Source organism: Benincasa hispida, chromosome 7 (assembly GCF_009727055.1).
Source record: "Benincasa hispida cultivar B227 chromosome 7, ASM972705v1, whole genome shotgun sequence".
Classification (NCBI taxonomy): domain Eukaryota; kingdom Viridiplantae; phylum Streptophyta; class Magnoliopsida; order Cucurbitales; family Cucurbitaceae; genus Benincasa; species Benincasa hispida.
The window spans coordinates 31939740-31951914 of NC_052355.1; the positions used below are offsets into that span (position 1 = coordinate 31939740).

Below are 12175 nucleotides of genomic sequence, written 5' to 3' on the forward strand. Positions count from 1 at the left end.
TTCTTCTACTGGGGTTAGGGTTTCATCACCTTGCTCTGATACTATATTGAAATAGGAAAAGAAGACGACACAAGGAGTTTACGTGGAAAACCCTAATTCAGGGAAGAAAAACCACGGTAGAAAAGAACTTATTATTTTATGTCATGTTTACAATAGACCCAACCTCAGATATAAATAGAATGAAGTGAAACCCTAATTTAGCAAATATAGTAAAAAGACAAAAATGCCCTTAGGGCTAATTTAACGTATTTCAACAAAAACGATTCATTATATTAAGATAATTGTGAGCTAAAGCCCAAAGTACAAGAGGATTATACAATGAGCAAAGCAAAGACTAAAAGGATTAGCAAGCGCACCCGGGCATCTCAACTAGGTTGACACCCTCTTAGCGCCCCATCACATCCAAGAAAAGAGAATTAAAACTAATACTAAGAGAAGTCAAAACATGAAACAAACCGCATAATTAGTCCCAAACAATGGCCGAAGAAGGGGGAAAACTTAGAACAAGACAAATTGAAATAAACGAGGGAGAGCAAACAGCTGGCGAAGCTAAGATCCACCGTTGGGATGGAAGATAAAAGCTCTCCAGTTGAGATTGAAATCCGTTAAACTGCAGCTATTAAAATGCTTGGAGAGGATACTCCAAGAAGAAGCACGACGACGGGCAGATTTGAGGCGATCTTGGCACCCAAGAGATTTATCATGAAACACCCTTTGATTTCTCTTAAACCATAAATCTGCCAAAAGAGCTTTGACCGCGTTAATCCAAAGTAAATGGCTGGAATTATGGAGGCTTGTTCCAACTAAAAGCTGCAATATGTTTCCCCTGAAATCATTGTTCATGACCCATGAGAGATTGAAGATGGACAACAACTTCTCCCAGCACCAAACTGAGTATGAGCACGAAAAGAAGAGGTGGAGAGGATCTTTGTTAGAGTGAAGGCTCGGTGGACAAATTGAAGGGGAGAGGGAGTTGGATGGGAACTTGTTTTGTAAAACCGAGGCTACATCTAGTTGACCATAAAACATTATCCAGATGAGAATGCTAATTCTTCGAGGGCTATTTGTCTTCCATAGGGCCGAGAAGAGAAAATTATCCAAAGGGGAGGAGGGGGAAAGGTGGATTTTAAGAGAGTTGACCGTGAAAAGACCCGAGGTTGATATGGACCACTCCCTTTTATCAAACTCAACTGAGACTCTTCTTGTTGCAATTTTTCCAAGCAGGTCTTGAAATGCAAGCACCTCCTCATCTTTAAGTAAGCGGCGGAAGGAGATTGACCATGAGGCCAAGCGGCTGTCCCAATGGTCAGCTGCTGAACCATTTGGAAACAAGGTGATTCTAAAAGACATAGAAACAAGGTATTGAAGGGAGTCACTCTTTCCCAAGGGTCTAACCAAAACGCAATCCGGCTGCCATTTCCGAGCTTGAATGTGGCCAAAGACTCAACTTTCAGCCAAGACTTCGAGATACTAACCTAAGGGCTTCTCAAACTTCTACCACCTTTGCCTGCCATGTGCTAATTAAAGGAATCTTTGCCATGTATGCTTCTGACTACCGGGCCCCAGAAGGAATCTTCCTTGTTAAAGTATCTCCATCCCCATTTAGCTAGGAGTGCTAAATTCATTGTTTTGAAACCACCAAGGTCGAGGCCTCCATCCGCCAAGGGTTTTTGCACCGAAACCCACTTCACCAAATGATTCAGCTTGCTTCCATTATGTCCTTCCCAAAAGAAGTTCCTTGTTATCCTCTCCATTTTTGAAATAACTCCTTTAGGCATAAGGAAGATGGACATATAATGAGTTGGAAGATTTGACAGGACTGACTTGCATAAAGTGGCTCTACCTCCTCTTGAGAGATTGAATCTTTTCCATTTATCCAGTTTAGCTTGAAATTTATCCAATACCGGTTGCCAAAAGGATAGTTTTTTCGGATAACCACCTAGAGGCGACCCTGGGTAGGAGAAGGGAAGGTGGTCAGCCTTACAATTCAGAGATGCAGCGGTGGAAATCAGCTCATTTTCATCCACATTAATACCATAAAGGGCTGATTTTTCCCAATCCACTTTCTGACCCAAACACCATTCAAAAACTCCACTGTTTGCTTAAGTTTTGCAAGCATGGTGTTGTCATGCTTACAAAATAATAAAATGTCATCTGCGAACTGAAGGATGGAAACATGGATTTTTTATTTGTCGACCACAAATCCTTCAACAAGATCGGATTGAATAAGCTTGTTCACCAATGCGCTTAACACTTCACTAACAAGAAGGAAAAGGAATGGTGAGAGGGGATCACCTTGCCTTAAGCCTCTTGTGGCAGCCACTCTTCCCCTTGGTCGACCATTGATGAAGACTGAAAACATTGGATTTTTTACGCACCCCATAATCCGCTCTATCCATTTCTAGCTGAAATTCTTGTTTCTCAACACTTTTTCTAAGTAATCCCAGTTAACACGGTCGAAGGCCTTTTCCATGTCAAGCTTGGGAATCCAATCCTTCTTCTTTTTTACTCGATATTCTTCCACTGCTTCGTTAGCAATAAGAATGGGATCCAAAATTTGCCTTCCTTCAATGAAGGCACTTTGGGAAGGAGCAATGATATTAGGCATTACCGATTTTAGTCTTTCGGCCAGCACCTTTGCAATGACCTTATATATCACCAATGACCTTATATATCACGGTAGTTAAACTGATTGGCCTGAAATCATTGACCGCAGCTGCTATTTTCTTCTTTTGAATTAAATAGGTGAAGTTTTCTTTTATACAAGCATTAAGCTTACCATTCTTGTAGAATTCCTCAAAGGTGGATTGAAAGCTTGCCTTGATCAGGTTCCAAAATTTCAACAAAAACTCCATGGTGAAGCCGTCAGGGCTAGGGGCTTTGCATTTTCCAAGGTTTTTTATGGCTGATTTTATTTCTGTAATTGAAAACTTGGCTTGTAATGTCAAATTCTGGTTTGAATTGATACACGACCATTCTAGGTTTAAAGGAATGTGTCTCCTCCCTGGAGATTTAAGGAAGATGCTACTATAGAAATTCAGGATTAAGCTTTCAATCTCTCTACAAGACTTAGTTGGCACCCCTTGATCATCTACTAGTTCAGAGATGAAGTTTCTTCTCTTCTTTGTTGCAAGGAATCTATGAAAGAAGCTTGTGTTTTTATCTCCCAACTTGAGCCAATTCAACTTACTTTTCTGAATTAGATTAACTTCCTCTAGCCTATAGAGTGACATTAAATCAAATTTCAAAGAGGATCTAGTTGCAATTTCATTGTTAGAGAGGTTAGAACTTTCGGCAAGAGCATCCCACTTTTCAATTTCTTCTAACAGCTCCTCTTCTTTCCTTTTTTGATCTTCTTGGAATTTAGAGTGCCACTCCTTGACTGCTGTTTTCACCTTTTTCAGTTTCTGATTAAGGGCAAAACCAGCCCAACCACGAGCTTCACTATTTAACCAAGCTGTCTCAATGAGTTTGAAACATTCCTTATTGAGCAGCCAGCTGTTGCAGAATCTAAAAGGGGAGGGATCCCAGCTTAGGAGCCGTAGCTTCTAGTAAAATTGGATAGTGATCGGATAAGGTATGGCCTTGTCTATTGGCTATAGAGCTTTCAAACAACTCATCCCATGCTTTAGAGATGTAAAATCAGTCTAATAGAGATCTTGAAACTGAAACACCTTCCCTTGACCAAGTAAAATTGTCATTTCTCAACCGGACCTCCAGAAGTTTGGCTTGGTCTATGAAGTCATTAAATTTCCTCATACCTTTAGTGCTTCTGCCCAAAGGGAATCTCTCGTGGGCCCATCTTGTAATATTAAAGTCTCCACCGATGCACCAAGCTTCCTTACAATAAACTGAGAGAGAGAGAAGTTCTGGCCAAACAAATTTTCTTTCTTTGTAGTCATTTGGCCCATAAACATTAGTGATCCAGCAAGTCTTTTTACAAACAGTGGTGCATTTTATTGATAAAGAATACCCACATTTCAAAGTTTCATTCTCAGAAATCAAGCTCAAGTCCCACATTATCAGTAAACCACCAGAAGTGCCATATGATTCAACAAAATCCCAGCCTATCTCTTTGGAGCTCCGAAGGGATTTGATGAAGCTTGCTTCAAAACTCTCTTTCTTTGATTCTTGAATTAAAACTACCGAAGGATTATGTTTCTTTAGAAATCGCTTGAGAGCCAATCTCTTATTAGCATCTTTTAGGCCTCTCGTGTTCTATGTCATAATTTTCATTTTTATAGACCGAAGTTTTGCATGCAGCCTTAACAGCCAACTGTCAATCCAATATAAGTTTGCAATCAGTGACTATGGACTTCAGGTGGGCTGAAAGATCAAACGGAAAGGCAGGAGAAATGGTGTCGGATACTATTGCTTCTGAAGGCTTTTCATCCTCTGTCTGGAACAGGGGATTTAAGTCAGATAAAAGAGATGCTTCTTTCCTTGAATCCTTTGAATCTTCATCTGTATTGATCCAATCAACTTCTTCACTACTCACGTTGAAAGGGGATTCAATGAGGGCATCTCCCTTTTCTTTTGAAGATGCACCTGGGGAGGAACTTGGTGAGCCTCTCAGAAAATTTAACTCTGAATTAGGCAAGGAAAAAATAGTGTTCAAAGAAAGGAGGGTGAGAAGATAGGGGGGCTGACCTGATATTTTGGAACAGTCCTTGAGAAGAAGTGCATCTAGCTTCTAGTAGATTCGGATGTTGATCAACCACTGGCTTTACTCTGAGGCAAGTATTCTTAAAAGATTCCTTCAAGTGCTTTCTTCTGATGAAATGCTTTGAAAAGGATTTAAAGAGGCATGAGGAATGTCTTGCTTTGGAGTGCCGTTTGGCCACTGGTCTGCTAGGTCTGGGCGTCGACTTAATGCAGGGAGAAGGGGAAGGCACAAGAAAGGGGGCGAGACTGCTTGAGTTGGGCACTGAATCTAACAGTGGCAAAGGATCCAACTGTTTTACGGAGACAAGGGAAGAAGACTTACTCATGGAAGGGCAGGGGAGGAGTGAAGCAGGCTTAAATGACGTTTGAGCTTCTTTAGTGCTCGGGGCAAAAAAAATTGTCTGCCGAGAACTAAATTTTCCCATGTTGTAGAGGCCTAATGACTTTTCTTTCTTTTGTGCGAGTGGCTTTTCAACTTCTAAAGGGAAATTGCCGGCTGAACTACCTCCCAAAATCTCTCTTCTTAATGGCAGAGAGAGGGCCTTCTTCAGAAAGTGAAAACCGAGGGGAGACTCTTGGCAACTGAATCTTCTGACAAGATTGGAATAGGCTAGGAGACTATTTGAGGCGCCTTTTCAGTTTCTTCATCAAGAATCTGTGACTTTTCAACCTCTTTCACTGGGAACTCTCCACCTTCTGATGGCTGTTCGACTTCTACCGCTAAAACCAAAGATTAAGTGGCTGATTTATCAGTGTTTCTTTCCAATGGAGGTGACTTTTCACATTCCTTGGCAATGCTCGCATCTCTTTTCAAGATCTGTGGCTTCGAGATAGACTTTTTTGGAGACGGATTCGGGTTTCTTGAGAAACTTGGCTTGGACTGAGAAGAAACAAGGAAGGACCAATCTGAAACAGCAATTTGGAAATTGACACCTTCGTCCTTTATAACTTGATTCAAACGAACCAAGTCTATTGGATTAGAAAAATCCTTAAAAAGTAAATTACCAAAAGACTTGAAGGGCGCTTCTAGGCATTCGATGTCACCTAAATTTAAGTAGAAATTGCCATGATTTTCATCTTTAATTTAAGTGGTTGTCGGCATGAAGCCACTAAGATTTCTTCTGACTTGAATTTTAGCTTCCAAACAATTGGTGAGATTAAGAGTTTCTATTGCTATTGATTCAAGACCACCAAAATAGGCCCCTATTGCTTCAAAAGTATTTTTGCACCAATAATCTAGTGGGAGGTTCTTGATTGATAACCAGCCCCCAAATCCTTTCATTACTAAGGGTCTACCATGCCTTATTGGATTCCATTTTTCGAACATCTAGTGATAAAAACCGAATAGCTGCCACTTGCCCTAAGATATAACTAGATCGTTCAAATCACCTTGGCTGACCTTAATTAAAGCTTTGTCTGCAAACAAGGGATTGATAATGACATTGGTGCTGAAGGCCTTACTTAGTTCTTTTGCTATTTCCTTCCACTCGTTAAATACCAAAAGTCTTGAAATGATCCATAAGCTACTAAAGTCTTCTTTGATAACTTCATGATTCTTCTGAATCCAAAAAGATTTCTTACTCTGTTTTACCAAAGTTGGAACAGGGGACTTCAGATGAGATTCGACATTAATCTTAGAGGACTTAAAGGCCGAATAAGGAAACTCCTTTCTCCCTTTTAACACTTTTGAGTAACTTCTTTCATAAGGCCCTAAGGGGGAAGGCACTGGCCAAATATTACTGACCTGTTCTAGCTCAGAAGGGAACTTCATTGAAGAAAGACTTGTTGAACAGGGGGACTCTTTGAAGTTGTGGATGCTGACTCCAATCATGTCCTTGAAATCTTGCCATCCGGATTTATCATCACCATACGGAATGTGGATGTTCTTTCATCCCCCTGAAGCAGGCCAAACTGCACATTCTACAAACCACATATCTTTGGCTCGAAATTTGGCTAGACGGATGAAGCTCTGGTCTACTTTCCTTTAGTAAGAAAAATTCAAATGTTGAGCCAATCAAGAGTCTACGAAAGCTTTCTTGGAGCCAGGGGCTGAGGCCATTGAAAGGAAAATGGTTTGGCCTCTTTTCAAGTCTTCCACATGGAAACCGGGTCCCTCTTGCTATATACAGAAGAAGTGATCGAGGATGCAACAACTTTTTAGTTCCATGGCAAAAAACGCCAGAGAAGGACACTAAAGGCAAAGGGGAGGGAGAGACACCGGTGAGTGGTTGGAGGGAGGGGGAGAAGGAGGGAAGGAGGCAAGGTTAAGATGAGGAGGCATGGTGAGTTCCGGCGGAATGGATGGAGGAAGGGGTGAGGAGTTGGTGTGGGAGGAAAGGGGAGGGAGACATTTCAACGTTAAAAAAATGTTTAATTATTAGAATGTGATCTTAAGCAGGGTGTCTAGTTAAAATAGCTTCAGTCATACGTCCAGACCAAGAATTTTGAATGTGTCAAATTGAACAGCTACTTTTCTTGAATTTAAAGGCTTCAAGTTTGCTGTGACCTACGAAAAGGACAAATATGAGTAGTGGTTTATTATCTAACATGAACGTAAAGTTGGACTCATAAACCAATCCCTCCCATTATCTAATTAGGAAAAAGGGATAACCACTTCTTTGATATATTGTTAAATCCTTTTTGCAATGCTTCTTGGAATTCAACGGTTAAACCCGTATAGAAACTTGAGGTAACTAAATATAATCCTTTAGCTTAAACTTTTGGATTGTCTAGTGATTTAATAATAATGCTAGTTTTTGTGCCAGTTTTGTGAATCTAACCATTGGTCACTGTAAAGTCCCATGTTTAGCTTGAAACTATATGTTGTTAGTTGTGAGTCTTATGACCCAAAAACACTCTCAATGAACAAGAATATTTAGCCACTTCATTATTTTGCTTTTGCTCAGAGGCTGCTCATTTTTCCAGATTTGCAATTTATTTCATGCTTTTAACCCGATATTTTGATGGACGAATCCATCAAACCAATGTTATTGATTAAAAGAATACAATAAGAAACAAGTGTTCAATATTATATAGTGGAACCACCTGAAGGAACGACTTTTGATCTTGTGATCTGATTTCATATTGAAGTTTGTGACGTCAAGGCTGTCGATTTTCTCTTGTACTGTGAATAATTGCTCTGCTTGTGTGATTCGGGTATATTTCAGTTGAGTGAATTGCTGTGCTATGTTATTGTAGATAAGAAAAGTCTTTACATTCGGTTGGGATGTCGGGGTGATTGGCCAAACATCAAACCTCCAGGTTGGGATCCTGCTTCCGATCAAAAAACAAACAACAGTAGCAGTGCCTGAAACAAAGATGCTGCTGTTTCTTTCGCCATTAAATTCTTAACAAATTTCTGGTCATTTCTCTTCAACCCTACCTCGGCCAAAAAGGGTTTTATATATATATCAAATACAATTTGGCCGTCAAAATAGAACAAAAGGCTTTTTGTATTTATTATTACTGTCTTAATTATTGCTCTTTGGGTGGAATCAAAGTATAAACATACCTGTTTTCTTTACATATTCATATCTTCGCCCTACAGTTTTTTTTTTTTTTTTTTTTTTTTTTTTTTGCAACTTTGGCATTGTCACAACATTATAACTGCATCTTCATTGAGATTTAAATTTGATTAAATTACAAATTTAGTTATTGAGGTTTAAATTTGATTAATCCTAAAAGTTCAGATTTTGTGTTTATCTGATCTTTAAAACTTTGAAAATTAAACTAAGTTTTGAAATTTTATTAGACAAAATTTAGATTAAGGTTTGAAATTTTCAAATTTGTTAAAAACTATAGTATGACCAAAGAACCTATTAGTCTCAACATTATAAAAAGCTCATGTCTATTTAGAAATCTGAATACACAAAATTGAAAATTAAGAATTTTCTTTGGCATAAAATTCAAATTTACACCAATCAATTTTTTATAAAACCTATGAGACAATCACACAAAATACAAGGTTCAAGACCGATTAAATACAACTGAAATTCTGGAAGGAAAAATAATCGCGTACAAACTAAAATGTGATAGAAATATGGAGATATGAGACTCCAATATAAACTTCAATAACTTCAATTTCATATATGATGAGATCACAAAATACATTTGCTCGTCTCATTACCATTGCAACAACTTCCTGATACACTACTAACATTCAATAATCCTTGTGCATAAAAATAATAACTCAAACATAATATTCAAAGAAAATAACCCAAATCAAAGTATATTTCAAGAGTCCTAAACAGAAAAACATAAGTTCCAGAGAAATGATGAGCATATTCACAATTTTATGTCGACACATTCTAACCAAAAGCATCACATAACCATTACCATTAAAAGCACTTTCTATCTTCATTGGTTCAGATCCTCGTGTTATGGGCTGGATGATTTCAGTGGCACCTGCGAGAAGTTTCAATAGAAAAAATATTGGACATACCTACCAAAAGCAGATTTCCTATACAATATTATTCAAATTTTCATATAAAAGACCAAATGAAATGATTTTCTTCGGTTAAATTACAAATTAAATTGCTTAAACTTTGATGCTTGACATCATTGAAGTTCTGATTTTGGCTCTAAAATATCACTGCTTAACACTACTACTTAATGTTGACACACTCAAATTGATAATTGTATAAGTAAAACCTTTAAGTTTCACAAATGAATCAATTTAGACCCTCTTCTAGGATTTCGTTTGAAGTTAACACATGTATGAGGTCTATTTTAAATGCAGAAATTAACAAAATATAGGAAAGATGCTGAAAATAATTGGATTGGGGGTGAACATGATTTTATTTGGGTGATTTTGAGTTGATTTAAAATAGAATAAAGTAAAACTAGTTATAAACCATTAACATAGAGTCTAAACTGAATCATTTGTAAAAGTTAGTGTTTAAATTGATACAACTATTGGTTTGGAGTTATAAATGATACAGCTCCAAAAGTTTAGGAGATAAATTGATCTTTTTTCCAACAAAGAGTCAAAGTTAATCATGATCCTCACCAGTTCGAAACAAACTGACCGAAGGACTCCTGAATATGGCACAATAAGGACCAGTAGAATCAACAGGGGCCACGCCTGAAAGTTTTTTTCTTTTTTCCAAGAAGATGAACGCTTGGGACTCTATAGACTGATGGAATCTACTCAACTATCACTGAGACAAATCGAACAATTAGACAGTTTTTCAACTAGGAAGTTGAAAACAAGTTCATGTTCTAACGACATCCAGAGTTCCTAATTGAACCAAAAATGTCCACAGAATCCATATAGCTTACTAAACCACTCATCGGGGACAAAAAATATCGAGCAACTAGGTAAAGAATGGGAGAATCATTTTCTATTTGACCAGGTAAACTGCAGTCGGGTTGCTTTGTCCTCTTGATGGATCCCTGAAGATCTTTCGAAAACTCATATCTTGTCTGATGACATTGAATTTGAAATCTTCACCGATGCACCAACAATTGTCACAAAATGCTAGAGAAGCCCTCTAGAAATGCTTACAAACTATTATTTGATTGATGAATAGGAACAATAGTGTCCAAGGATATGAACTCCCCACGGAGTGAAATTGAAAGGGGGAAAAACAGAACTATCTATGGAGACAAGCAAAAAACAAAACTAAGAAATTCTGAGAAGCAAGCATAAATTTTTAAAATAGGCAAAAATTCTAAGAAGCAAGCATAATTTTGAAAAATAGAAAAGTAAAACCAAAATCATTGTCATAGACTCTTTGTTTTCCATATATGTTCTCTTATTAGCCGTAATAGATTCAGTTTCCATTACTAATTTGCAATAGGCCATTAAAAACGAAAAGTTAAAATAAAGTCGTTATAAAACCAAGCCTCGTTCTTCCACATTTGTTCTCTTATTAGTTGTTCATTTTTCTTTCCTTATTTGTATAGGTTTTTGCTCCTATGTAACTATAAGAAGATCTGGTTTTACATCCGTGAATATGATATAATATCTAATTCCTCTCAAAATTAAGTTGGTACCGAACCTGAGACACCGTGTTCAGACTCTGGTAATTTATTAATACGTTGGGTTTAGTCCAAATTTCCACCCCCAAGTAAGAGGAGAATTAAAGTATTGGTATTAAAAAGTTAAATTTACCATAACTCATCATTTAAACTTAGGTGTTTCATGATAACATCAGGAAGTCAAACAACTCCAAGAGATTAAGAGAAACCCATCTTCCATCCCTACACAAAATTTCTATCCTTTTCCAAGATAAATTTTTGTTCCTACATTGGTGAACTCTATTGGGGTGATAGTCGGTTTGAATTTTTTGGTTTTAGGGTCAACCATGAACCAAATGGAACCAATCATTTTAATAAGGGATCCAAACCGACATCCAGCAAAGAGCAAAAACAATTGATTGGTTTTTATTTTATTGAGTTTATTATCGGTTTGGTTCTCGGTTTTTTGGTACTTTCTTTTTTTTCATCCAATTTTTTATTTTTACTTCCACTTTTCTGTTGAATGGGTCATTTATACTATTTTAAAATTAAATTTTGGTCTATTTTTTTTTCTATAGATTGAAATTGAACATTTTTGTGTTTTTTTTCTTGGCAATTTTCTAATTAACAAACATACATGTTCCATTATAATCGATCTTTTTTCTAAACAAATATACATGCATCATAATTAAAATACTAAAAGATACCTAATGTTAGAGTGTTTTTAAGGGTACATATATACTCCTGATTCGGTTGGTTTTGATTGGCTTTTCCAATAAAAAAACCAGTCTGGACCAATACCCTTTGGTTTTCTCTAAATACAAACCTAGATGTCCAGTTCGTACTAAAAACCAAAACTAAACCAGTGGATCGGTTTGGTTTTTCAGTTTTTTGGTTTTTTGTTGAACTCCTAAACTCCAATTGTTTCTGGATGATGTTTTGAAATTATGCTCCATTGGTGAAAGTGAAAAGCTTGATGTTCAAATAAGTGATGTGTATATAATTCAATGTGGCACTATTTATTTTGAATTTTAATAAGTTCAACAAAAACACACGTGAGGAGAACCTCTACAGTCATAGTGCCTTCATCATGAACTATGCTCTAACTTTTCTCACAAGCTTTTGTTTTGAAAATACGTGGGGTGTTCAACAATATACAGACATGAGGATACAACCCTCTAACGGTTAACCTTCATTATGAGCTATGCTTAGGTTGATTTTTCTTACAAGCTCTTGTTTTGAAAATAGGTAGGGTGGGAAAATTAAACCGTTGACCTTGACGTTGATAGTACAGGCTTGTGTCAATTGAGCTATGCATTAAATTTTTAATAGATATTTCAATAACTATGACAATGTCTAAGCCATTTTCATTTGGTTTCTTTCCACGTAGCATGGGGTGAATTTACATTGATAAAGGATTACAAGCTCCAAAGTTGCAATTGATTTTTACTGGGTTGTGGTACTTCAATTTCTCTAAAAATCAACAATCCTAGTATGTTTCCAATTTTAGCCCACCTAAACTAAGACCTGGGGTTTAGAGGACTAAACA

At 37.2% G+C, this 12175-nt stretch overlaps 2 protein-coding genes across 7 annotated transcripts in view; one reads left to right on the top strand and one right to left on the bottom strand.

Moving 5' to 3' along the window:
• The window catches only part of LOC120081538 (probable inactive shikimate kinase like 2, chloroplastic), a 26574-nt gene extending 18378 nt beyond the window's left edge, over positions 1 to 8196 (top strand). Inside the window, exon 8 of the mRNA XM_039036507.1 lies at positions 7864 to 8196. Within this exon, the coding sequence (XP_038892435.1) occupies positions 7864 to 7976 (113 nt within the window). The 3' untranslated portion in view covers positions 7977 to 8196. The remainder of the gene's footprint in view (positions 1 to 7863) is intronic.
• Positions 8197 to 8726: 530 nt separating this feature from the next.
• Positions 8727 to 12175, bottom strand: part of LOC120081536 (inactive poly [ADP-ribose] polymerase RCD1-like) — a 28207-nt gene continuing 24758 nt past the window's right edge. For 3 of the 6 annotated variants that reach the window (XM_039036502.1, XM_039036501.1, XM_039036503.1), the window contains one exon: positions 9842 to 10157. In XM_039036502.1, coding sequence (XP_038892430.1) covers positions 10008 to 10157 — 150 coding nt within the window. In that variant the 3' untranslated portion in view covers positions 9842 to 10007. The other 3 variants (XM_039036506.1, XM_039036505.1, XM_039036504.1) reach the window with 3 other exon arrangements.